Source organism: Candoia aspera, chromosome 1 (assembly GCF_035149785.1).
Source record: "Candoia aspera isolate rCanAsp1 chromosome 1, rCanAsp1.hap2, whole genome shotgun sequence".
NCBI lineage: Eukaryota > Metazoa > Chordata > Lepidosauria > Squamata > Boidae > Candoia > Candoia aspera.
Genome location: NC_086153.1, coordinates 316,145,704 through 316,172,310, shown reverse-complemented (window position 1 = coordinate 316,172,310; position 26,607 = coordinate 316,145,704). Strand labels below are relative to the sequence as shown.

General features: G+C 40.1%; 1 protein-coding gene and 1 long non-coding RNA gene across 5 annotated transcripts in view; both read right to left on the bottom strand.

Moving 5' to 3' along the window:
* The window catches only part of INF2 (inverted formin 2), a 62,790-nt gene that overhangs the window by 6,813 nt on the left and 29,370 nt on the right, over positions 1-26,607 (bottom strand). For 3 of the 4 annotated variants that reach the window (XM_063290399.1, XM_063290400.1, XM_063290402.1), the window contains exons 2-19: positions 25,086-25,494; positions 23,886-24,001; positions 22,439-22,598; positions 22,017-22,050; positions 20,877-21,018; positions 18,455-18,596; positions 14,769-15,797; positions 13,351-13,496; positions 12,523-12,584; positions 11,625-11,727; positions 11,192-11,277; positions 8,985-9,085; positions 4,659-4,729; positions 4,402-4,509; positions 3,186-3,256; positions 2,709-2,829; positions 2,435-2,599; positions 1,106-1,208 (exon numbers count right to left, since the gene is read on the bottom strand). In XM_063290399.1, the coding sequence (XP_063146469.1) occupies positions 1,106-1,208; positions 2,435-2,599; positions 2,709-2,829; positions 3,186-3,256; positions 4,402-4,509; positions 4,659-4,729; positions 8,985-9,085; positions 11,192-11,277; positions 11,625-11,727; positions 12,523-12,584; positions 13,351-13,496; positions 14,769-15,797; positions 18,455-18,596; positions 20,877-21,018; positions 22,017-22,050; positions 22,439-22,598; positions 23,886-24,001; positions 25,086-25,479 (3,154 nt within the window). In that variant the 5' untranslated portion in view covers positions 25,480-25,494. Of the gene's footprint in view, positions 1-1,105; positions 1,209-2,434; positions 2,600-2,708; positions 2,830-3,185; positions 3,257-4,401; positions 4,510-4,658; positions 4,730-8,984; positions 9,086-11,191; positions 11,278-11,624; positions 11,728-12,522; positions 12,585-13,350; positions 13,497-14,768; positions 15,798-18,454; positions 18,597-20,876; positions 21,019-22,012; positions 22,051-22,438; positions 22,599-23,885; positions 24,002-25,085; positions 25,495-26,607 lie in introns of those variants that run through there. The other variant, XM_063290403.1, reaches the window with a different exon arrangement.
* The window catches only part of LOC134488129 (uncharacterized), a 60,990-nt gene that overhangs the window by 7,491 nt on the left and 26,892 nt on the right, over positions 1-26,607 (bottom strand). The window lies entirely within an intron of this gene.

Here is a 26,607-nt window from a genome sequence, read left to right as displayed (position 1 = left end):
AAGGGAACAGAATTGTGCACTTAGATAGCTCCTAGCAGCTCTCACTGAAACTTGAGCACAGCAGAACAAGCAACTGGTTCATGTTATTTTGAGAGTGCCTACCTGGAATGCTTAACTTTATTTCCTTACTAACTGTATTATGCTTCAGTGCAGCAAATTATCATGAAAAGAGATTATTTTTTTTTCCTTGCACCAAGTAAAGGCAAAGGTTTCCCTTGACATTAAGTCCAGTCGTGTCAGACTCTAGGGGGCGGTGCTCATATCCGTTTCAAAGCCGAAGAGCCGGTGTTTGTCTGTAGACACTTCCGTGGTCATGTGGCCGGCATGACTACACGGAACGCCGTTACCTGCTCGCCGAAGCGGTGCCTATTAATCTACTCACATTTGCATGTTTTCGAACTGCTAGGTCGGCAGGAGCTGGGACTAGCAGCGGGAGCTCACCCCGTCACGCGGATTCAAACCGCCGACCTTCCAATTGGCAAGCTCAGCAGCGTTTCTCAACCTTGACAGCTTGAAGATGTGTGGACGTCAGCTCCCAGAATTCCCCAGCCAGCATGCTGGCTGGGGAATTCTGGGAGTTGACGTCCACACATCTTCAGGCTACTAAGGTTGAGAAACACTGCATTACTCTTATATTATAAGCACTAGATTGTATTTGCACAAGAATAGCACTGAAAACAATAAACTGTTTTCAGTTTCTTTGTGTGTATGTATGTGTCTGTCTCACAGACACACATGTGTACACATACATATTTGTATTGTTCTGTTAGAATTATAACTTGCCTGGTATTCAAGGTGGTGCACATAACATTCCTTCCCCTATTTTTTCCTCCCCCCAAAAAACCTACTGTGAAATCGCTGTATCTGCTACAGCGAACTGGCTCTCAGAAGTCCCTTCTACTAAACTTCATGGGGCTCACTCCAGGCTACGTGGTATCCAGCCACAGATGCACTGATAGCCGTACCTGAGATTAAATACTTCCTCACGCAGATACTGCAATTCCATGCAGGTTCATTGAGAAGTAACTTCTGTTGTATTCAAAGGGCTTTCTCCCAGATACAGACTTGTGGAACCTAAGTCAAGAAAACTCCTTAAATTACTCACTGATTTTTCCATTTTCCCCTTTCTGCCTCTTAGCTTCTTCTGCCTCCAACTGTTTCTTCCTCTTCTCAGCTTTGGCTGCTTGTTCCTTTCGGTCCTTGTTTTCCTGTGTATGGGAAACACAGACATGCAAAAGGGGCATCTAATTTTTGCCTGATTTTCACCTTTCGTACTACAGTACTCCACACCGGGCCCACTTAATTTGCCTACAGTCCAAAGACGCGTGCATTCTTTTAGCTTCACTGCAGGGAATTCCCTTGAGTTAGCGTATTGAGTCACTGGCCCAGGTCAGACTGATGTTTGTAGGTTCAGGACTGAACTAGTATTAAGTGCTCCCTTCTTGAGTCCCCAGGTGCAAAGAGTTTCTACTTAAACCATGCTCTTTCCTAATGCCTGAACAAGGATACTTGTGGCTAAAGTCTGTCATGCAATTCTGATTTACAAATCACAATTAGTTCAACTTTATTTAAGAGAAACGATATCCTACCCATCTTTTGGAATCCCAAGATTCAGGGTGCCTAATTATGGAATCAGAGCTAAGAAAAATCAATCCATAAAACTAAAAATAAGGAGAGAGGGGTAGCGCAACTTAAAATAATTTATAATACAGTATGTTTTTTTAAAAGATGTGAGGTAGTAAAACCCATCAAGGGGGCACAAAAAGGGGACAATAAGATGAGACCCAAATTGTAGCTGAACTATCAAGATGGACAGACAAAAGTGCTTAAACATTTCCAAAATCTTGAAGGAAAATGCATGGCAAAAATACAGGCTCAATAAGAAGGAGCTTTGGTTACGCAATCAATTCCCCAAGAATCATTCTCAAACTACAGTCTTGGTATTATTTTAATGTCAACTTTCTGATGATGCACAGTGACGGATGTTCAGGTCAGTAAAAATAGAACTGCTCTAGACTCTAGGAACTCTGTCTCTCTATTTGTGTTATTTTTATGTCCACATCTGCATTGTGTGTATGTAGGAAGAAAAGTGGAACATGGGAAGAAAGGGAATGGGGAGGGGGACATAAATCTCCTCTTATACTGTCCACAGTAGTGCCAACTCCAATTAGTCTGCTATGGATTTTTTTCCTCAAAAAGTTTTTAAGAATGTTGCAGACAAGTGCCACATTTGCAACCTCCTGTGCTGTGAAGAACTGTTTTGGAATCAAATCCAAAATGCTGTACACTCACATCCCTCTGGTTTCTTTGTGTGGGTGCGTGTGCATACATGCAGTCTACAACGATACCAAGGATTTCTCAAGACTTTTGCTGTGCATCAGAATGAAGTCTCATAACAGTACTGGTCTTATTTTCTAATGTCTCAGATGCAGACCTTTAGTGCTTTGATGTAGAGATCCCGGAACGTTTTCATGGTATTAAATATATCCTCCAAAGACAATTTGTTTGGATCTTCGCAGAGATAGTTGGCAAGCTCCATTCTCTTAGCTTCAGTGAGTTCAAACTCATGCTCCAACTTTTTGTTAGCACTTAAGCTATCCTGGAAGAGATTGAAACTGAAATTCAAAAAGGATCAGCTAACTTCATGGAAACAGTGGAGGTGTCCTCCAAGGAGAGTGTGAAGTGTAGCTTTAGTTTGTTACACCGACCTGAATGGCTGTTCCATATTGGGCTTTCACTTCTTCAGTTGAGGATGAGAGCTTCCGTTCAAGTTCCAGCAATTTCTTTACATTGGAGCTGGATTCGGAATGAATCACATCCAAATTGATTCTGAAAAGAAACAAGCCATAGGTGCTGCTTCTGCATCTATTGATTCATAGGAACAAAGCCGGAATTCTGTGGACATGGTGAGAGACTGCACGACCCTAATTGTACAGAAAACAACTTCAAAGGTTTTGGGTTATTCATATGGAGGCTCAAACAACAATTCTCTTTGCCATGAACAAGTTTTTGATAATGAATATTGAAAAGCTTATTTTAAAGTATGATTAATCAAATTATTTTACCTTTAAAGATGACATGATTTATTTGCTAGGTTATTTATTTTTTTTGCAACAATAATTTAAGAAAGAAGTATGCCCAGAGAAACACTTATGCCAATAACGAAAAATATGGTGGATCCGTACCCAGCTGCCTTTGAAACACACTCAAGATCTTTGGGAAGCTGAAGCAAATCAGTGTGATTTTTTTCCACTTCCTAAACCAAAAAAGAAAAAAAAAGGGGAGAAAATATTAAAATTCCAATTATACACTTGCATGATTTATGATGGCTGCAGTTTTTTGGCAGGTTAACTCATTTCTCAGAGGTAATAAGCACAGTAATACTGGCTGCCTGCCAAAGACTTGTTAAACACAGATCTACCAAAGGGGGGATCTCTCTGCCTGAGAACATCCATGGGCAATCCCAGAAGCATATGAGTTTCTAGCATGGATGAAAGGTGGATGACAGTGAATGGGGCAGAATCAACCTTGAGTCCTCTGCATCCAGAATACCTTAACTATTAAGCATAGATGGACCTGGATCAATGAGCGGGAATTAAAAACAGGTTTCTAAAGGGTGGTTGCAAAAACCTCCAATCATCTTGTGTGAACAATAAAATGGGGATCAGACTAAAATATCCTGCAACTCAACCAATTGGGACTCCATCTGGACCAAAAGTGTTGGGCCAGCCCTATATCAGGGGCAGATTTTTCCAAAATGCAAGGGCTGCCACTATGTTTGATGAAATGGACTGTATTATGCCAAAATACATTTGTTAATCTTCATGAGAATTCAAGACTCAGTTTAAAAAGCAACCAAAAAGATCCACTAGGAAAGTAAAAGGAAAAAGAATCATTTCCCCCATCTCTAGGCTGGATGGGATTCTAAAATAGAGAACTACCATAATAACTGTTTCTGCTCCTAATATTTTTCTGCAAGGATGTCTTGCATTCCCTTGGAATAACCTGAGCAATATAATTAATGGCAGAAAGTAAGATTAAAGAGTGTAAATATCAATTTGACAAAAAAGTTTGACTGGCATTAATAAAAAAGCAAAATAAATTTATAAAGATAGATGAGCAAGAAAAACACTCTAGAAAAGTCATAGAGAAATATTTTGTGTAAGCAAGAAACAAGATTTGTGTATATGTATTTGGCAAAACCCTGTTTAATTAAATACCATCACCTCCCAAATATTTTTGCAATAAGATTATTAGGGAAACAAAAACAAAATGAAAGAATACACCATCCTAATAGATGGTTTCTGGCTAGTATACCTTTCAGCTGCATCAGTTTCTTTCTATTGCTAATTTATTTTACTATTACTGTTAAATTTCTCAATGAAAAACAGCAGAAAATACCTCTAAGATATGGTGGAGCAGCGTAATACGGGTCTGGTTTGCTTTTGTTTCTGTTAACTTGAGCAAAGTACCAATTTTAAAGCCATCAGCATCTCCTGTGTGAGATCCCTTTCAGAGAAAAAAGCCACAAAAAATAATGAACAATACTGTATCTGCTTCTCTCATAATGCTGGTTTGAACAGTATTTGCAGAACAGGAAAGAGAAACATGTTTTTACTCATCATTTTTTTAAAGTGCATTTTTTCAAGATTGCTTACATAGTTCAGGAAGTTTCCAACATTGAGGATCAATTGACAGAAAATGGGCAATCGATGGCTTGTGAGGAGATCTAAGAGGAAAGAAAGCCTGTTAAATAGGTGAATGTAGATGGCGTGGTGAAAATATCACTATCAATTAAACGAGGGTTTTCACTTTCTAATTAACAAGTAATAAATGTTGGAAGAATGTTGAAGAATAATAATGCTGCAGGTATAGATGGTGTAACTGGAGAAATGTTTAAATATGGAAGTTGTTTTCTTATGGAATGGATGTGTGATTAGTTTAGTGTGGGTATGTGAAGACTGTATCCATGTCTGATGATAAGAAGAATATGGCTACTGTTCCTCTCTGCAAATGGAAAGGGAGCAAGAGTGAATGCAAAAACTACAGGGGGATTTGATAGTTAATTGTGTCCAAGAGTTCTACTGGAAAAGGTGATGATAGGCAAAATCTGGCAAGTGCAGGCAGACCAGATTTTTGCTCTTTGGCAGATCACTGAGAAATTTATGAATGTGAGAAAGAATTTTTAATCTGTGTTTGTTGATTTAGAGAAAGTGTACATATGAGAATATGAATAGGCTTGAAGTATGGTGTGTTTTGCATTAATATGGAATTGAAGGTTGCTTGTTGAGTGTCATAATAGTGGTATATGACTGAAATAAACATTGTGTGAGAACAAATGCTTTAGCAGATTGTGCACCAAACAGAGAGTTGGACCAGATGTCATCTGAGATCCCTTCCAACTTGATGATTCTACATAAGTGGAAAAAAACTAGAACAGGTAGCTGACTATTTACTAAAGATGGGAAAATGGATGGAGAAATCAAAGCAAATATTTGTAGCTCAGGGTTGAACTGTGGAGTCCTTGGTGCTCTCTGAGCGTTGTTGTTTTCTTGCAGACGTTTCATTGCCAGACTAGGCAACATCTTCAGTGCGAAGAGGGAGTGGGCCTTGCTCTCAGTTTATATACTGTGGCTTGCCCTGCTTGTGTTGGTGGGGGTGTGGTTCTCTCCTTGGGAGTTCCTTGATTGGGCTGTTGTTTGCTGCTTGGTTGATTGCCTGAGTTAATAGTTCCTTGATTCGGGTGTATTGTGCTGTTTGATGGTTCATCTGGTGTTAATCCTAGTGTTGATTTTTGCATATCTGGGTGTTGATTGCTGGCAAGGGAGTGTACTGGTCTTTTGGCTTTTCTGTGGTCTCTTTTGAATGGTATGTAAATGTTGTTTACCTCTATGTTTCTGTTGATGGCTGCTTGGTCTGAGTGCCAGGCTTCCAGGAAGTCTCTGGCGTTTTTGGATTTGGCTTGGTTTAGGATGCTCAGAGTTTCCCAGCTGAAACTATGGTTGAGTCTGTCCATGTGTTGTGAGATTAAGGAGTTCTCATCGTGTCTTCTGACTGCCAGTTGGTGTTCGTGGATGCGCTCTGCTAGTCTTCTGCCTGTCTGTCCTACATAGTGGCTGTTACAGTCTTTGCAATGTATGTTGTAAATAACTCCTGTTTTTTCTTCTTAGGCTATTGAGTCTTTTGGGTTGCTTAATATGTTTTATTTTATTTATTACTCATATTTAGCCACCGCCCATTTCCCCCAGAAGAGGGACTCTGGGCGGTTTTTAAGAGTTTTACTTGGTTTATGTGCTACGGTGATGCCATGTGGTTGTAACAGTCTGTTGGTGGTTTCTGAGATGTTTCTGATGTCAAAAGAATACTAGGCAAAGAACTCCCAAGGAGAGAACAACACTCCTACCAACACAAGCAGGGCAAGCCACGGTATACAAACTGAGAACAAGGCCCACTCCCTCTTTGCACTGAAGATGTTGCCTAGTCTGGCAATGAAATGTCTGCAAAAAAAACAACAAGGCCCAGAGAGCACCAAGGACTCCACGGATGGAGAAATGTTATAATGTACAAATACTGACACAAAACTAGTGGATATGTTGTGGTCTGTTTTAAGGAATGCATGCTCATCAAAAGGCTGTGTATGAAAAAGACCACTTTGTTATATATTGTAAAAGTGAAAGTTCAGTGTCAGAAGATGCAATGAAAATGGGTTGTTTAAGAAATGTGTGTGGTGAAACAAGAAGAGATACAGTCAAGAATAAATGGGTGCTGAATAAGCATTGACTTCATGCAGTATAGAAGTGATTGATCACTATGAAAAAAATACATTGAGATGGTTTGGTCAAAAAGATAGAAGGATTGAAGATCAAATCTCAAGGACAACAATAACAATTTACTAAACTTATATGCTGCCTGACACCCAATGATTCTGGACAGCTCACAACCATCAAACAAAACAATTACAATAAAATAAATAAAAGATGGCAAGTATGACATATCAGATGGAATGAAGCGAGGGGTCTCACTCTCCCTCGCCAAAGGCCTGGGTGGAGAGCCAGGTCTTCACTGCTCTTCTGAACAGCAGCAGAGTAGGGGCCATCTGGGTCTTGGGGGGAAGAGTACGCAAAGGAAGAGTGAATGGGTTGAAAGGAAGGGGGATGATTGGATGGAACTGATATGATCCTCAAATGTGTGAATGATGCATGGTTGGGATGGAATTGTCCTGTTCGGACTATGAGATGGCCAGGCAGAGCTACTAATAAAGTTCTTTATTGAACAAACTATTTACAATAATAAAAGTTCTTGCAATAGATGAGAGCATCTAATTCAATCAAGTCCACCCAGATGGCAAAGGACACCCAGGCAACACTGCAGAGTCAGACTGAGGCAAGGCACCAAGGCAGAACTTGAACAATCCTTGGATCGAAGCTGCAAGACTGGAAGGAGCTAGGGTGTGTGGCAAAGGGGAGGCAGGACACTTGGGTTGGTGCCCTGGCACACAGGCTGGATCAGCCTGGCACACAAAGGCTAGACAATGCTTGGCTGAAGTATCTAGGCAGGGCTTGGTTCTGGAAGCAAGACTGGACCAAACTGGAGTGTCTAGGCAAGGCTCATTGCTGGAGCAAGGCTGGGCTGGACTGGAGCATTGAGGCTAGGCTTGAACCTGGAGACAAGGCTAGACTGGGCTGAAGTGCTTAGGCAAGGCTGAGATCTGAAGGCAAGGCTGGACTGGGCTGGAGTGTTTAGGCAAGATTTGGATCTGGAGATGAGGCTGGACTGGACTACAGTGTTTGGGCAAGGCTGATATCTGAAGGCAAGGCTGAGCTGGACTGAAGCGTTCAGGCAAGGCTGAGGTCTGGAGGCACACCCGGATCGTGTTGGAGTGAAGCGATGAGGCTTGGAGCTGGACACGAGGCTGTGCTCAGCAGGGAAGGCAGAGAGAGACTGTACAGGAGCAACCCATGCAGACGGAGGTTCCATGAAGGCAGAAGGCGCTGGTTCCATGGCAGGCAAGGCTTCTGACGCTGGTAAAGATTCTCCCGCAGGTGCTGTGAGCTCAAAGGAGCGGTTGTCTCTGGCAGCTTGCTCTTGGCACGCCTGCCTTTTAGTTTGCTCCTTTTCACCCCGTTTTCCCTTACTGGCCAATTGCGCTTCTTTCTCTTTCATGTGCTTCTCTGCTCTTCTCTCTCGAGCACTGATTGGAGGATTCAAATCCCACTCTGGAGTTTGTCCAATCCTCTCCTGTGATTTCTCCCGCTCTGCCGAGTCACTTCCTGGATTAGATTCCTCAAATCCTTGCTGATAAGTTTCATTTCCCCCTTTTGACTCCGAGTAAGTTTTGTTTTCAGAGTCAGAAGCAGGCTCAAACCTCACAGGAATAAAGGATAAGAGGGTATACAGAGGTACTGTATAGTGAATGTTGTTTGTGTAAATTAGATTTAGCTGTTTCCCTGTATGTTTCTTGTTTCATGTCTTTAATTTCTTCATTTTACTATTTCTTACTTCTCCTCTGTGCTTTGCCTGCAGTTATTTACCCCAAAGGGGAATGGTATGATGGGCATGTTATGTAAGTATGGAATGTGATAAAGGCATGGGGATACAGAGTGAGATTTTGCTTTCCACCTTGCATATTTCTTCATTGCTTCAAAGGTGAGTGCCTGAGCAGGACTTCTGTTGCTACGCAGATGGGATCTGTACACTGCAGATAATGGCTTCATTCCATTCTCAAAGATTTGGCTAACTAATCTGGAGAGACTGAGAACACAAATATTCTCTACATCTTGCAGGAGTGGACACTGATCTTCTGAGCAAACACAGATCTACGTATTTACATAAGCACTGACCAAACCATTTAAGTCCTGACCCTCTGCAAAGATAACCAGAGTTTGATTTCTCAGCAAACTGTGATTTTAGATTTGAAAGAACTGGCTGTTCTTCAGACTACTTCGAACACCCAAATTATACTCAGGCCTTAAACAATTACTAACCTTCACAAGCCCTCCTTATTGTTTCTGCTTTGGGCTGCAACATCTCCAAAAGAACAGCAGTCTCTTCACACATCAGCATACATTCAATCCGCAACTGGTAGCTAGAATGGAGAAATCATATAAATACCACATTGCACACTATGCACTCAACAGAACTAGAATGGACATTTTTCAAGCCAGTCACTAATAAGGAACAAAACAGCTGAACATATCTCGTGAATTTAAATTTATTTAGGTAGCTTGGCTTCCCCACAGACATTCTGGGAAAGCTAGAATTATTAGACCCATTATTAGAACATAGGTCTATTAACAGTTATTAATCATGCTCTACAAATAGCATCATCAGAATCTATGTGCATCATTATCTTCTATGGTTTGGATGTGTGAAGCCAGTCATGGATCTACCTAGCCCACCTAGCCCGCTGTCATTTACTTTTGACATGTTATTAGCACAGAAGGAATTCAATGAGGATCAAGAAACTAAGGGTCCTTGAGCTGCTATTAATGGGTAGCCTATCTGCTAGGGTGAGTGGTAATCAGCCGGGATAGAGTAAAGGGGCAAGCCTACATTTTGGGGGTTTGTCAGTGAAGGGGCAGATTTTTTCCAGACTCTGTTTTATAACTTAGGTTAGTCCATTAGCTGGATTTATTAACCTCAATAGCTAAATTACTTTTATATTCTCCACAGGGCTGCTTCTGAAGATTAGGGAGCTTCAGTTTTTTCAAAACACAGCAACTAAGCTTTAAAAAGACCTGGGTGTTTTAATGTATTATGGCAAGTTTCACTACCTTCTCTGGCTTCTGTTCCATTTTGGAGGTCGACACTAAACAACTGGCCTTGAACATAGAAGCCCTTCACACCTTGGGACCAGAGCATTTGAAGAATTGCCTGCCTCCATGTGAGACCCTGCCCATATCTGCCCATACTGTGAGAACCTCAACAGAGGCTTTTATCTGAGTTATTTCCCATCTGGTGACCAGGAAGAAGGCTTTTCCAGTGCTAGAGCACAGAATTTGGAATTATCTCCCCAAAAAGTTTTACTTTGTTTCCACTTTCAGCTTTCTCAATGCTAGGTGAAAATCATGTTCTTTCCCAAGAAATATTATTGTACTTAGACAAAACGTACATGGACTAGACTTGTTTCTATCATCCTGTTAAAGCACCAGAATTGGAAAATGCACTTGGGTGATTGGGCAAAGTTTATGCTATTTTTGGGAAGGAGACGAAGTAGGAGTAGTTTACTTTAGTGATTGCGATACCATAATTTTTTCTTTCCAAAGTGCAACACACCTAGACTGTAGTGAATGTGACAATTTCTTAAACTGTTAAGCAAAAGAAAAAAAGAAAGGAAACAGTGTCTGATTCCACTATAGCAATTGCGTTCTCATAATTCATTTTTGAGACTGAATGCCCCTTCCCTACAAAGGTTAGTGAAAGAACTGCACCCGTTTGAAAGAATCAGGGTGTCCATTTCAGCTCAGTCCTAGTATGAAGATGTGGTTGTCATTTATTTGTATGAAAAATATTTTGTATTAACTTTACTTTAAATTGCCAACTGAACACATTAAAGCACTATTTTTATTTTACCAAATTTATTTTATTTAATTATTTTTCAAATTTTGCCACCACCCATCTCCCCCCAGAACAGGGACTCTGGGTGGTTTACAACAGAACCAACAAGATTAAAACAAGTTAAAAACAATCATCATAAATAATATGTAAAATATAAATACAAATACAACATATAAATATAGATATAAAGTAAAAATCCAGACGGCAATAAAAGATTGTATGTATGTGAGGAGCATTCTAAGGCGCCAGCCATGCCCAGGAATAACTATGCCTCTCCCTGCCCCTAGCAGGGTGGCAGAGCCAGGTCTTCAGGGTCTTCCAGAAGGTCAGGAGTGACAGAGCTTCAATCCATTTTTACTCAGCCAAAAAAGATGGATCCAATTCATTTGGATATTCAGGTATATCTCTTTATACTAGTACTTCTGGAAGTGCCAATAACAACTGCCATCTGAAGAAGCATTCCCTTTTCTCCCACCTATAATTGGAATGCCTCTTCTGTGGCTACTATGATAATGCTGCAATCATCTAAAACAGATGATACTTCCTGCTTTAGAGATGTTTTACTAATGTTTACATTTAAATTAATTAAAATGAATGTCTCTCTGGCAAATATTCTCATTAAAATTTCCCATACCTAGGAACTCCAAGGAGTAGAAGATAGAACTGATCTGCATTTGCTAATTTTTCCTTTTCTTCTTTGAAAGATTTCAAGTTTTCTATCTAGCAAGAAAAGAGAAATGTCAGGTTCCAATAACAACACTGTATACACACATACAAAGGCTTGTGGTTCTGAACACAATGCTGGGTTATGAACCTGTCTTATTTTAATAAATAATTAATGATGAACTACATTTTTGTTTGGTTGTAATATTAAACTCTGATTAATTTAAATTTGAAAGGACAGCTTCCAAACTTCTTTTCACAGACACACCGATGAAGAGGCCAGAAGATACTTTTAAAAAAAATTATCTTGATAATAGATTATTCAATCATGATGTATGAATGCAGCAAATGCAATACAAAGAAAAACTGAAACAATAGACTGTTTTTTTGTTGGAAAGTCTTACTTCGTGTTTTTCCGGTAGGAGTTTAAGTAGCTGCTTGAGAACTTCAACGTCAAACTTCGTTCTGTCACCTTTCTGAATCATGTTAACCACCTCCTCATTTGTGCTGTGGGTAAAGGAGATTGTTGATTAGATGCAATCATTGTTATGTAATTATGGGAAGAGTGGATTCTTTCATCTTCTTCTCATAATATTAGAATGTTGAGCCCACCCAATGAAATTGATTGGCAAGCATGTTCAAGTTGGAAGGGAAAAATGTTTCTTCATTCTCTGCCTATAGTTGATGTTTGCAATTCATTACCACAAAATTCAGTTTTGGTTGCTAGCTAAACCAGGTTTAAAAAGGATTGGGTACATTTAAGAATTAGCAATGGTGGCTATATTCTGAGTCTGACTATTAATGAATACTGGATGCTAGGGATAAATGATGAATGTGGACACAGTTCTTTAGGTTCAAGCAAAAAAGCTACCATGGACTAATTTTAGTTCATATCTATTATGTTATAATGACAAGTAGCATCTATCCAAAGTGGAACCAATCCCAGGTATGTGTATAAAATATATCAGACTTGATTCAATGATACCTGCTGATAGCAGATCCCAGTGCATAGACAGAATTCTCTTTGCTTCAATACAAAGAGAAGCTTCATTGAAGCAAGATGGCTCCTTGGGGAAGCTCCATTTGTATATATGTGTATATGTCAGATTCTGAATGTATGATAAGCTTTATATAAAAGCACAAGTTCTAATGTGTTGTACATATCTCTTCTCTTAAACTGCACTGAAATCCACAAAATTACATACGCAAAATAAGCATAGGACGGCAGAGTTAACAATTAGAAATATTATTTTCCAAAAATGTTTGATGTTAGCATTTTATCAACATAAAAATACCACTTACCACTTAAATTGCTTTAAAAATATGTTCAAATTAAGACTCTTTTTGGAATCTAGAAATGTGATCTGTTTTGGAAAATTGAAACATTTTTGGTCAGTTTTATAAATCCATTATAAAGTATAAATTATAAACCATCCACCTGTTATTTTAAACCTTATTTTTATAGAAATTTGTAAAATAGCAAGACTTATGGCACCATAAATGGACTTTGCCAAATCTATAGAATGCTATCCTCAGCAGATGTGAATAATGCCAATGTTTTCTTTTCATTCTTTTATTGCAGCATTAGTTTAACATTAAGATTAAAGTCCACTGGAGTTGGGCAGTCAAATTTAAATAAATAAATAAATAATAATTGTAATAATTTGCTGAACTTCACTCTGAATTCTGTTAAGAATCCTGTTTTTGGAACATTAGTAATGGACTATATGCACTTGCCCTTACCAATGAACGAATTAAAATTGCTGTATTGGGAATAATTCTTGAAAAAAAGAATTATTCTGACTCTTAAAGCAGCCACGTAATTTTACAGGCTTGCATGGAAGTCAGAAAAATGTATACAGTATAAGCTTTAATCAAGAGCAGAGACATGCTGTGCTCACACTCACATAAGATCTGAAGCATTCCTTGCAAATCATTTTCAAACCATGTACAACCCTAAAACTAACATTAAAAAAAGCATGTTCCTTCTAACCTCAAAAGCTTCCTTGCTTGGTTGTGTAACAGGATGCTCTTTTGCAGCAAGCTACACACCTGGTTTACGGGAACTCTTGGATGGTTCAAACAATCATCCAAATGAATAGGGTTAGTTTAAGCAGACTATCTATGTACCTCTTTTGGTTCTGTCTTCACTGGTGTCACTTCCTTTGATTTGGGCTTGCTTTGTGGGAAGCAAAACAACTGTTCTATTCTAGTGTAATCTGGCTCGATGGATTCTTCACTCTTTCTTGTTACTGATGCCCACATGGAGTGACTCTCTGAAAGACACAAGGCAGGATGGTGGGTTACATCTCACACCTTCAGTGTCCATATCTATGCCTTTAAAATAATTGCACCAATTCAACATTTGTAACATGGGACAAATAAATTGTCTTGAGTTCCTGGAGGAAAGGCAGGATATAGATCTAAGAAAAGTTTAAAAATATATATGATGGGGGGAAATGCATAGCAAAAAATGTACAGAAACCTATCACACAAAGAAAATTATTAATTATTCAGTTTCAAAAGACTTTGGGTAGAGAAGTGGAAGAACACTTGCAGTAACCTTACTCTTGACCTTTCCCAATTTGGTGCCTTTAACTTCAATATTCTTAGTTTATAGGATGCTTGCTAGAGTTTACAGGAATAGAAATCCAGTGCAATGATTGGCCTAGCCAGCTGAGTCCTGGCTCATCCCTCCATGGTTTCTGGCTGAGCCCTACTTCCATTTTTTCCCCCAGTTCGGGGATGGCAGGAATTGAAATATAACTTCCCTAGATGTTTGAGCAACTCTGAGATTCCCTCTTTTGGGGGAGATGGGTGGTAACAAAATTTGAATAATAAATAAATTATGTAATTGGTGAGAAAGTCCATTCAATGCTGACACACTCATGCAGATATTTAATCTGTGCACTCTTGATAATATGTTGAAGGATAATACCTTTCCAAAACAGAAAAAAAATCTTCCATGCCCTTTTATATGCAGATGACACCAAAAGGGGGAAGTTTTTAAAAATGGCAGTATTTCAGCTTGAAGAGAACAATACATCAAACACTGATAAGTTTATGCCGTGGACTGAACTGATATATTTTCTTTCTTTCAAAAATAAAGTTGAGTTCTTGGTGCTCTCTGAGCTTGGTTATTTGCTTGCAGATGTTTCATTACCCGACTAGGTAACATCATCAGTGCAATGAAATATCTGCAACCCTGAGCTACATATGTTCTCTTCTGTTGAAAAATGTTAAATGTATCAGCTACACTATACATTAATCAAATTCTGCTTTCATCTCATTTTAAAAAGGATGCACAAGAGGGAACACATTACTGGTACCATTATGAAAAAGCCCCTTGTCCTGCTCCCATTACTTCAGATGAAGCACACATACAGAACAGGTTGAACAAGGGGAATCCCAGCACAGGAACAGACTCAACTGTGGGGGAAAATAATCTGCTGGAACAAACCTAGAACCTCCTTCATCTTTCTTTAAAGTGTCACTGGAATGATCTGGCTACAGATCCAGCACTTGAAGAAGACCTCAGAATGACTTACCTCTCACCACATTGGAGGGGAGCTTCTGCCAGTTCAGTTTCTTCATCCTTAGTGTTGGCGTCTTCATTCTTTTAGGGAAAGATGTGGCATAGCTAACGGTGTTAACCCACACAGGCACAATTTCCTCTACATTGCCTTCTAGAGGTGGAGGAGGTGGGATGCCTGGCAGTGGGGGAGGAGGTGGTAGCCCTTCCATCCCAGGCAGTGGGGGAGGAGGAGGTGGCATGCCTGGGACTGGTGGAGGAGGAGGTGGTACTCCTGCAGTACCAGGAAGAGGGGGAGGGGGAGGGACCCCTACCATGCCAGGCAGTGGGGGAGGGGGTGGTGGCATGGTAGGGATCGCTGATAGACGTGTGGGGAATGCCCCTACCATAATGGGCAGAGGAGGAGGGGGCAGGATCCCTGTCATCCCGGGCAGAGGGGGAGGGGGAGGGATCCCTGTCATCCCGGGCAGAGGGGGAGGGGGAGGGATCCCTGTCATCCCAGGGGGAGGGGGAGGGATCCCTGTCATCCCAGGCAGAGGGGGAGGGGGAAGGATCCCTGTCATCCCAGGCAGAGGGGGAGGGGGAGGGATCCCTGTCATGTTGGGCAGAGGAGGAGGGGGAGGGATTGCTGCCTCACCAGGCCACGTGGGAACTGATGGTGGCATTTGTATCAGAGGTGGAGGAGATGGCTGTTGTGGCAACATGTCTGATGTTCCAGGGAGGGGAGGGGGAGAGGGAGGTGGTGACACTGGAGCAGGAGTAGCTGAAGCTGCATTCTGTTCTGGCAAAGCTGAGCTGAGCTCAAAGTGGGAGGATGCAACCTTCTCAGGCACACTGAGTGGTTCTGTATCAAGTGAGGTGTTGGAAGAGCAGGTTCTTGGAGAAGAGCTCTGGGTGGCCTTTGGGCACTGCCCCAAATCTTCACTGGTCTGAGTGCTTTCGTTCAGCTTGTTGGCTGCTCTTTGGGAATCTGAATCTCTTTCCCTGGGGTGTTTCTTGACGGACAACAATCTCTCCATGACTTCTTCCACGCTGTTATCTTGTACTGCAAAACATTAGACAGAATAGAGCAAGGCAAACTAAAACCCTACTCAAATCCTCTTTTCATATAAATGGGGTAACGAACACTTGCAAGATGATACCTTTTAAGAAAGGATTGGCCTAGGCAAAGCTTTTTTTAATAGTAATTTTATTAAAGATTACAATTACAACAATAAAAACTAATACAAATAAAAGAAAAATAGAAGAAATAGAAGGTGCAGAAAATAAAAAAGAGAAAGAGAAATAGGAAAGAAAAAATAAGAATATAATAAAGAAAAAGAAAAGAAATATATAAAGAAGTGACTTCCAACCTTCATCACAACAAGTATAAACAATTTTAGTAACTTAGCACCTTCTCTTAAAATACAACAAATATCTCTTCTTCCCATATCCTTCTCTTATCTATAAACAATCCATAAAGCCTGGTGATTTCAGTCCTGGTGTCAGCAAAAGTCTATTAAGTATTACCAGAAATAACAATATATCTATTTCAACCTTGATCAAATAAACCACTTTATATTCCTTCCCTTTACTTCTAACCATCTTGATCTTCAGTCCCATCAAATAATGCTGCAGAGCTTGATTTTTCATTTTTTTCTTTGTCCCTTCTCACAAAATTCTTCAAAACTTTAACAAGCCTCTTTTGTAAATCCAATATAGGAAGATTATCCAGGTCATGCTCTTGGTTTGTTATTTGTATATTCCTTTTAATTATTAAGACATCAGCCGGTTTCTTTTGTATGTCCATTGCAACATCTTTTTTCTATGTCATTCTTGTAGCCTGTCATTTTTATGTCCACTTTCAAATTAGTCTTATCTTGTCAGGTAAAATGTGTTCCTCTTCCATAACATCTTTTAAACAGAGTCTATCTATAGAGGCAGGCACTATTAAAATTAACTTCTGGTTCCACTGTTTAAAATATCCTTCAATAAATATTTATTTGTTTGTCACATTTATATAACATGTAACATGTTTAACATGTCCAATGTTAAAATATTTTGCTTCATTCTTTAATTGTTGAGTTGGAGTGTTCTTCTCCTTTAATTATAATCTTTAGTTCCCTCTAGTTCCCTTTAGTGTCCATTTTTTAAGGTATAATCTTTTTTTTTTAAAGAATTCCAAACAAAAACATTTTCCCCATGGGAAGGATTCTTTATAATTAATTCTAAAATCTTATTTCAAATTTATCTGGACCTTTAGGCCATTTGTAACTTTCTAAAATCCAAGTTTTAATCACTCTTTCGCTGTTTGTTAAAAAAAAAATTTTTTTTAGTTCTTAAACCTGTAGTTAAAACTTCTTTTGCTAAGGATTGAAGAAAAGTCACCCAGTGCTAAAAATCTTGTTGATCCAAAGGTTCCTAATTGCTGAAAAGCAGTTAACAATTTCCAAAAGTGATTAGAAAAGGAGGTGTGCAAACCCAGTGCCCTTTCAAAGGCGCTAACCACAGTTTGAGCAAGATGGCTATTCCCTCATCTCCCAGAGCTCTAAACCCACTGGAGACTGCTGTCTTGTGGTCTCCTTGTGAGGAGCAGCTGTCTGGAGCACTTGTGGCAAATCTTAAGTCCTCTCCTTGTCCAGAGAGGAATTATCAAACAGCCGGTCTACTCGCCGATTCTTCATTCTGCTGCAGTTGTTGGCTCTGGTTTTCGTGGAGCCATCTTTGGTCCACCATTTCTTCCCTGGAAGTCCTGCTGAGGCAAAGTCTGTAACAGCTTTTTAATTCCATTTTGGAAGAGCACTCCTCTCTAGCAAGTGATGCAATATATTTGAGCCCCAGCTTTATTACTCCTATGGATTTCTTCGGAACATTCTGAGTTCTTGATCAGAAAACAAATAATGGGTTTTCAAACAGATTCATACAGATGAAAATCAGGAAAAAAACTATTTAAAACACACAAGTAAGCAAATTAGTTTGGTTCAAACTCTATTGTGTACCAGACAGAACAAGTGGATCTTACAGTCCTCTTCCCAAAACTAGGCAACCATGGGGCCAAGCAGACCTCCTTTGAGAGAGAATCTCAATTGGGGAGTTATTCAGAAAAAATCTGCACTGTATCTCCAACAACCTAATCTGTCTTGGTAGTGGGACATATAGCTGGGCTTCTGAAGGACATTGATCACAGGCAAATGTGGAAGAGGAAGTTCCCCCGCCCACAGATATCCTGGACTCAAACTGCTCAAGCTGTTATAAGTAAGTTTCAGCTAGCTGAATTGTACCTGGAAACAGCTTGGAAGCCAATGCAATTTATATAAGAATGATGTTATATGGCTATTACAATTTGTATCACATGTAGTTTCAAAATACTCCTCCAGAATAGTATCATGTTGAGCAGTGTTTTGCAACCTCAATGCAACCTTCTGGCTGGGGACTTCTGGGAGTTGAAGTCCACATATCTTAAAGTTTCTGAGGTTGAGAAACACTGATTGCAGAAATCAGAATGTTGAGATTCTAGCAACTGAACTATTTTTCATTTAGAATCAATATATTTCCACATACATTTATGGGAGAAACTTTGTGGTTTGCTAATAGCCTTCATACAAGGAGACAAGGAGATAGATTTCTTCAGTGATAATGGAGAAGATTACAGATGGCCTTCAGAACCTTTATCAGTATGGAAACTGATTTGTACAGGCTTTAGCTTAGTGTGTTAAAACTTACTGTCATTAGCAAGCAAGATGGCTCTGCTTACTAAGATTTCTAAGGATTCCCAGAGCAATAGGCTGGAGCGATGAGAAGGTTCGAGATGCAAGAGGCTCTGGAGGATGGACAGCAGTTGAATGGAGACTGGGAAGCTGCTCACCTAAAACAGAAAGTGAAACTTTGCAACTATTATCTGCTTTATATACTGCTATGTCATGGTAGTGATGTCAACTGTAATATTACAATCTCTGCCATTAAAAGTCCAGAGCTGCAAGATGAGTCATTATTGAAATTAGACGCAATGGGCAATCAAGTTTCCCAATTGTGGAAACAGCCTCAGGATGAAAATACAATGAATACGTTTGTAAATACAGTGCATGTCCTTGTACTAGAACAGATGACAGTTACAACAGTATATAAAACTCACTGGGGAAAAATGCCACTTTGCATCTACAGACTAGTGAAATGATGCTCTGCAACCGTGAATGAGTATTAAGAATCATATTTAAGTAGCCATTTTACACACAGAATTCAATGGATTAAAGCAAGGCCAATTTTAACAGACTTGCCCCAGATTTTAGATTATCTCCCAAAAGAACAACTCCAAATTTCAACCCAGTCTCTGTTTTAGGCAGTATCTGAAAACAATCTTTATCCACCACTTGTAAAATGAGATAGGATTTGCCTGTCACCTGATACTCATGCCTTGGTTATCTCCCATATAGACTACTGCAATGCGCTCTACATGGGGCTACCCTTGAAGAGTATCTGGAAGCTACAGCTGGTGCAAAGTGCAGCCGCGTGGGCGATCTTGGGTTTCCCAAGGTCAGCACATGTCACCCCTTTGCTTCACGAGCTGCATTGGTTGCCAGTATGCTTCCGGGTCCAAGTAAAGGTGTTGGTTATCACTTTTAAAGCCCTACATGGCACGGGTCCAGGTTACCTAAGGGACCGTCTCATCCCCACTACATCAGCCCGTCCCTCCTGGTCATGCAGAGAGGGCATGCTGCGGAACCCGTCTGTAAGAGAACTCCATCTGGCGGGGTCCAGGAGGTGGGCCTTCTCTGCAACAGCAGAGAATATCCTTTGGAATATCCTTCCCCTGGAAGTGAGATTGGCTCCCTCTCTCCTGGACTTTAGGAAACAACTAAAGACCTGGTTCTGTTATCATGCCTGGGGCGGGAGAGAGAGTAGTCATTCCTGGGGATGGTTAGTCTCTTAGAAGGACCCTGCTCTGCTTGCAGATCACAGAGAACGTCCAGTCATCGGGGTTTTTATCACATTTATTTTATTATGTATTATAGTATTTTACAGTTTTATATTTTTCTTACTTATGTTTTATTGTAAACTGCTCAGAGTCCCTTTTGGGACATGGGCAGTGATAAATTTGATTAATAAATAAATAAACACTAGTCTCTGAGCTTTCCAAAAAAATGATAGAATCTATCATAGAAATGAAATCAGCTATTTTTTTCACAATCAATATGAAAGGAAGGATTTCATTTTCAGGCTGGGAGTCCTGTACTCAAAGTCTATGCCCTGCAAGAACACTACCTGCCAAGGGTGACCATGGGGTGGGGTGGGGGTTGTTTAAAAAGTCAAGATGGCAACTGTGACTCTAGAATCAAAGCCCTGCCCTTTTACACATGTCACATGTACAACACATATAAAAATGGGGACGGGGTTTGTTTGTGCAGTTGCAACCATCATCTTTTTTAAACACTACCCATCACCCCCAGCACAGTCATCCTGCTTCTGCAAATGGGCAAAAGGGAGCTGCCAGACACATACCATAGGTAAGGAGAAACAGCTAAAGGTATGTGCAGAATGGAACTGTGAGGCTGTGGAATAAGAGCCCATTAAAAGTTAGGTTTTAGGGAAGTATCATCTGGTAATATCCATGCCTCTTATCAATAAAATTTGGTCAGGAAGGAATAGGGCCTACTCCACAACAACATACATTTTATGCAACACTGCCCACAGAGAAGTCTACACAGCCCCCAAACTGGTCTTTTTCAGCAGGGCTTCTGATATTGGAAAGCGTTGACACTGGTTCCATGCCTTTGAACTTACCTGTTCTATCTATTTTTGTTTCGATAAGTTTGTCTTTAATTCATTTTCTTCTGCCTGTTGGCTATATATTCTGGCCTTCCATCTGGAGCTCAAGACACCCTCCATCCTACTGATTGGCCTTGAGTCATTCAGTCAAGTTCTATAGCTGAAAGTAGATTTGGGCAAGTGCAAGATGCTAAATGGCATGCCACACTGTGTCTTTAACTGATTGTGTGGCTTATTTTAGTTTTATTCCCTAAGTTTTATTCCTGATATATAATGTATGTACAGTTTTAAATTAGTATTTAAGAATGCTGAATTCTGCAGAATGACAAATACAGAAACAAAGAGAAATTATATGTTGCATTAAAACGAAAATGCTACTTACTTTGTTGAACAGAGAAGAGAAAACCTCTTGATGATTGTTCATATCAATCCCATCACATATTCTCAACAACTCTTCATCATCTTCAGTCTTAGCCTCCTCAAATGTCTCACACTGGATAAGCAGGTCCTCATCTTCTATGTCTCTATATAAAGCCCACAACAATAAATATTAGCAATTCAGTCATCTAGATAACAACTTCTATTTTTTAATTTTAAAAAATCACATCAGTTATTAACCCTACAACAAAAGCTAATATCCCCAACTTGCATCTGTATATCTGATTGACATACTCAGAGAATGTCTATTAGTTGAGGGCATAAACACATAAAATGTACTGTATTTGTCAGTTAAATTATAGAGGTGTTTCTGTATTCAAATGAACTTTAAAAAACTGTGAGTTGATGAAATTGCAAGCTAAAGAAATGTGGGGTTTCTCCCATTAAAATACACCCTAAAACCAAACTTATACACAAGAAAGAATAAATGGGGATGGCTGGCTTATTATCATACTCACAGGCATTTACAAGTAATGCATACACAGAGACACAGAGACACATCATACAGATGTGGCAACTGTCACACTGTAAGCTAGATCAGTCGGCCTCAGCTGTCTTAGCTTAAGTGGGAATAGAGATGATCACTGCAAAATAACTTCAGATAGTTTCTGGGGAGACCGGTGAGAATGGTCAAACTTTGAACAAGATGAATGCATAGTTTCATAGATCTCAAGGTGAGACAATTTGAAAAAGTCTATCTAGATTTTTCTTAATTTAGTGAAGGGTAAAGGAAGATGTTGGTGAAGATAAAAGAAACAGTAGTTATTACACAGTCTGATGGACAGAAACCTTGCTGAACCAAAACAGATGATCAATGAAACCTAACTATTCTAAAGGGAATACTAGGGTGGTCAACTGTATTTAGGCTCATATCTGTTTCCTTCTATGGTTCCTCTTGATACATAATTGTATTATTCAAAGTTTGTGGAACTAGAAACTGGAGATACAACAGTGGACTCAAATAATTGTTCTGATAAGGGAATGGCTCTCCCTTAATGATGTGCTGTATTAGACAGTTGTAAAAGAATTATACTATTTAAAATACAATTGAGTTATATATTCAAAAACATAATAAATCACTCACCGCAGTTTGGTTAAAATATCCAACAACTGGAGACCTGGAAATAGATAAAAGGAAAAAAAATCATTGATATATGGTCTAATGAAAACAAACTATTTTAGCATCAGTAACAGTAACAAATATGCAGTACAGGAAATGACTAAATGGACTACCAATGTAGGTAAGGGGATTCTTTTGTGAGAAAGACGTAGAATTGAAAATTGCTAAATGATATGCAAAATGGGTTGCTAATTAAAAATTCATATATAGTTTAGCAAGAAGGATCTGTTTTCCTGAAAACCAAAATTTTAGACAAAAAATTCAGGAAAGATAAGGCTGTCAGGTCATGATCCTTAGATGATACCATTGGAGCCTTGTGGATATGCCGGGAATCTTCTGACAAAGCTAATTTCATATGGAACATCTGAACTGAAGACCGTTCTTACCAATGAACTCATTCCGGAGCTGCATCCTCCCTCTCAGTTCCTCTGTTCCCAATATAACTGCATTGATGGCACTCAAGAGTGTTATCATGTAGGGCACATTGTCTGTGACTGAGAGCTCATTCATAATGATGCTGAACCGGTACTGTTGGTTTTTCACAGTCTGTGGCAAAGGAGGCAAATCAAAGATGTGCTGGATTGAATGCTAGATTTCAAAACCAAGTTAGTTCAGCCTACGATTGTCACCTCAGTTTAGGAATGATCTTCAGAGTTTTGAGTAGAAAACTCAGAAATCTGGATATGCCAGAAATTCAACTTGGGAACCTTCACAAGCTGAACTGTGGTCCCTCCCTGAAATAAGGAGCCCCTCAATTCCGTTTCATGGGGAAAGGTAAGATGGAAAAAAAAGCTTCCATCACAACACGTTTATTTCTCTTAAGTATAGTTATCTTGCTCCAGTTCCAAGTGTGAGGAACCTGTAGTCCTTTAGATGTGGTTGAACTTTAATTCCCAGCAGTCACCATTGACTGCACAGGCTGGAGTGACTGAGAGTTATAGTTAAGCCACATTTGAAGAGCCATAGATCCTCTACCCCTGTGATGGCAATGCCTTTAGTTATGAGGAAGTGGGCCACTGAAATGGACTGGCATTTAATAGATTAAAAACAGAAGGTACTTACTGACACAATGCATTATGTACCTATGGAATTCCCTACCATGTGTGTTAATAGGAGCCACTGACTAGGGTATAGCCAATGTAGGCAGCAGAAAGAACAGGAAAGAACTGGGGAAGTATACCTGAGTTCCTTGTCAGAGGGCAGGAATTTGTGTTCATGGGTGTGCTAAACAGAACCTAAAACAGAGGTCAGCTATCTTTTTGGACCACTGGGCATATTCAACATTTTAAGGACTCTCCCTCTCATCTCATTGTGTCTTTTTTTGTTTTTATTTATTTTATTTTATTTATTAATCAAATTTATCACCGCCCATCTCCCACCGAGGAGGGACTCTGGGTGGTTTACAATAGGCATTTTAGGTTGGCAGTTTTTTAGATAGGTACATTTCCAAACAAAACTCTAGTCTGCAGACAGGCACAATTCTTCCTTTCCAAGAACGTCTATGAGGTCCAGAAGCAGTTTACAGTCATTTTAGGGGCAGGGAAAGAATGACATTGGAGAATGACATTTTGCTTTGCAGCACGTCAGTGTTTCATTCAATTTACACTTTAATAACCTCAATGGAAATAAAAAGTGATGCAGGCAGTCTGATGAATGCCAAGGAGGATTCCTGCTGCCCTTAAATACCAGGGCCTGCTTCTGCCCTGCAGGTTCATCCTTTGCTTGTGACTTTCTAGATGACGACTGAAGAGATGGACTGTTGGTTTGACACTGAAGAGCTATACTGATGGATGCACATTATGTTGCTGGTTATACATTTGAATTTCTACTTGCCTTGTAATGGTCTAGAGCATCCAAAGCCAGAGCATGTCCCTCAAGTGAATAAATGCAGAGAGCAGCCAGGAGTTCAAACACTTGCTTTTTGACCATGATATTTGAAGTGTCCAGTGCTTCAAAGACAAAGGAGTACAATTACATTCCAGAGCCATACTATATATTTTGTAGACAATGTAGCTTGAAAAAGACATTTTCTATTCAACTCTAGAGTAAATGCAGGGGACCCAGTCTAGACTGAGACTCTAATATGGGAAGGAGAAGAGTCTTAATTCTTTGTCCCCCGCCCCAATACAAGTCCAATTCATTCTAACGGGACTCCTTCCCCCAACATAGGATTGCAGCTCTCCAATTTACAAGCAAATTCAGTACACTGTGCTGTACTGAAATCTTGTACTCCAATTTCCTACATTACTTTTTCTCGCCCTCCTCTGCTACGTAAGGTAGCGCGCAAGGTATTTTCTGTGACGCAGCATCTCTCTGTATGCATTCCTTTGTGGTTGACCTAACTATCCAGTTTTATTGATCTGAAAAAGGCCAGGGGAGAGTTTATTTATTTTTATGAGTTACGTTCTGATTTTCTGACCACAGGCACTCATGTTATTTTTCCTTGGAATATAATTGATGCATGGAAGGAGAGGAAGGCTGCAGACCACTGGAGAGAGGGTTGCAGAACACAAGACAGGACATTCTTACACACCCTTCAGCCATTTCATTCTTAAAGCCTTTCCCCACTGCTGAGCTGAAGAGCTATTACCCACCGATTCTTGAGTCAGCAGAAAACTACACTGGCATGAAACTCCCTGTCCCCACTCCCACCTCTACTGCGTCTGTTTCAAGTCACAGTACTCCCCTGACTTCTGTGCAAGATAATGGATGACAAAGCCCAACAGATTTTTCACATCTTGTGGTTGCTAGAGTATTCAGTTGCCCCACTAACCTCTGTGCTTCCTAGTAATTCCTGAACTTTAAATTATTTTAAAGTTATTTAAAATAAGGAATGATAAGGAAGCATTCCTTAAAATGCTGTAATAATGAGCCAGTACTATGAAATCATGAAAAAACACAGACCTCTCCCCAAAAGGATGGATGGATGGATGGATGGGTGCGGAGAGGGAGAGGGAGAGGGAGAGGGAGAGGGAGAGAGAGAGAGAGAGAGAGAGGGAGAGAGAGAGAGAGAGAGAGAGAATGTGCCCTCACCTTGGGAGAGTTTCCTGACATAACCTTCATTGCTCACGATATATTCAATGCCCTTCTGAGAGTTCATTACTGCCCGCACACAGCTGATGCATGTCAGCTGCAGGAGGGCATCTGAGATCCTAGAAACTCCTCTCCCCGACAGTCTGTCTAGGGCTTCTAAGAGTAGATCCAGTCCACAGAGCTCCAAAAACTGGACCATCCAGCTATCATCACTACTTTCCAGCCGTTTCTTGAGCCCCGAGTAATTCACCACTGAAGGGATCTGCAAGAGACGAATGCAGAGCTCTGGCTCTGCGTTTTCCAGGTTGGCTTCTGTTTGATCCGAATCCTGGGACCCCAGCCTTTCTTTCAAGACACTCCATTTCTTGTGTGCATTCTCTTTCTTGCTAGACATTTTGGCAGGTTGCTCCTAGAGAAGGAAGAGGAAAAACAGACACCAAGATTTCATTAATGTTATTCTGTTTGTCTGTGAATGGCTCCCCCACAAATTACTGACCAAATCACCACACAGATAAAGCTTTTTACTTCCTTAAGGGGAAGCTTCAATTTTCAATTAAGGATATGTCTGCTCAGATCTTTTCTCTTCTATACCACGAATTGTGCTATCAACCAAGGAACATTAGAACATAAGCAACCCCCTGCTGGATCAGACCTTTGACCCGTCTAGTCCAGCAGTCTCTTCTCACAATGGCCAACCAACTGCACAAGGAAACCCACTAGTCTCCCAGCAGACAGCCTTTGGAGACAGTCACGCTGCCATCGAGACTAGTTGCCACTGATCCCTATGACTTCCATGAATTGGTCTAATCCTTTTTTGAAGCTAGCCAAGCTGGTAGCTAGCACCACATCTCATGGTGGCGAGTTCCCGAGTTGGATTACCTGTTGGGTAAAAAAAAGTATGTCCTTTTGTCTGTCCTGAGCCCTCCAGGGTTCAATAAAATGACTTCCTTTCCTTTTGTACTGTTACCCCCTTTATCTCCAGCTTCATCCTCATGAGAAACCCATTTGTGCACTCTGAAGCATCACTAGTGGTTTGTTGATCATTCTCAAACTATACTAAGGATTGGTGCATAATGAGTATACCTTAAAATTCTCAGTATACCAACTGGCAACTGCTTGCTTCTTTATCCCATGAATATCCAATCCTACTAACTTTCAAGAGCCTTTATACTGAAGTCCTGAACTGAGAAGAATTGGCCTAGATGATGCTTAAAGTCCTTTCCAACCCTCATATTATATGATGGTATGATTCTATGATGCTGTAGAGGCAGGATGGTGCTGCACTGTGCCAATTCTTTTAATACGGGCAGAGGAAGACTTCCTTATGTCAAGCTCACCTCCTGATAGCTACATAGACATGTCCATATAATTTTCTTGGCAACAATATACAAGTGGTTTGCCACTGTCTTTTTTTCTGAGATTTTTCTTTTGTACTTCTTGGTCAAGTCCCATCCCTGGGATTTCTTAGTGGCCAACCATCATACTGTAATAGTAACCAGCTTATCAATCACTATTAACTGTG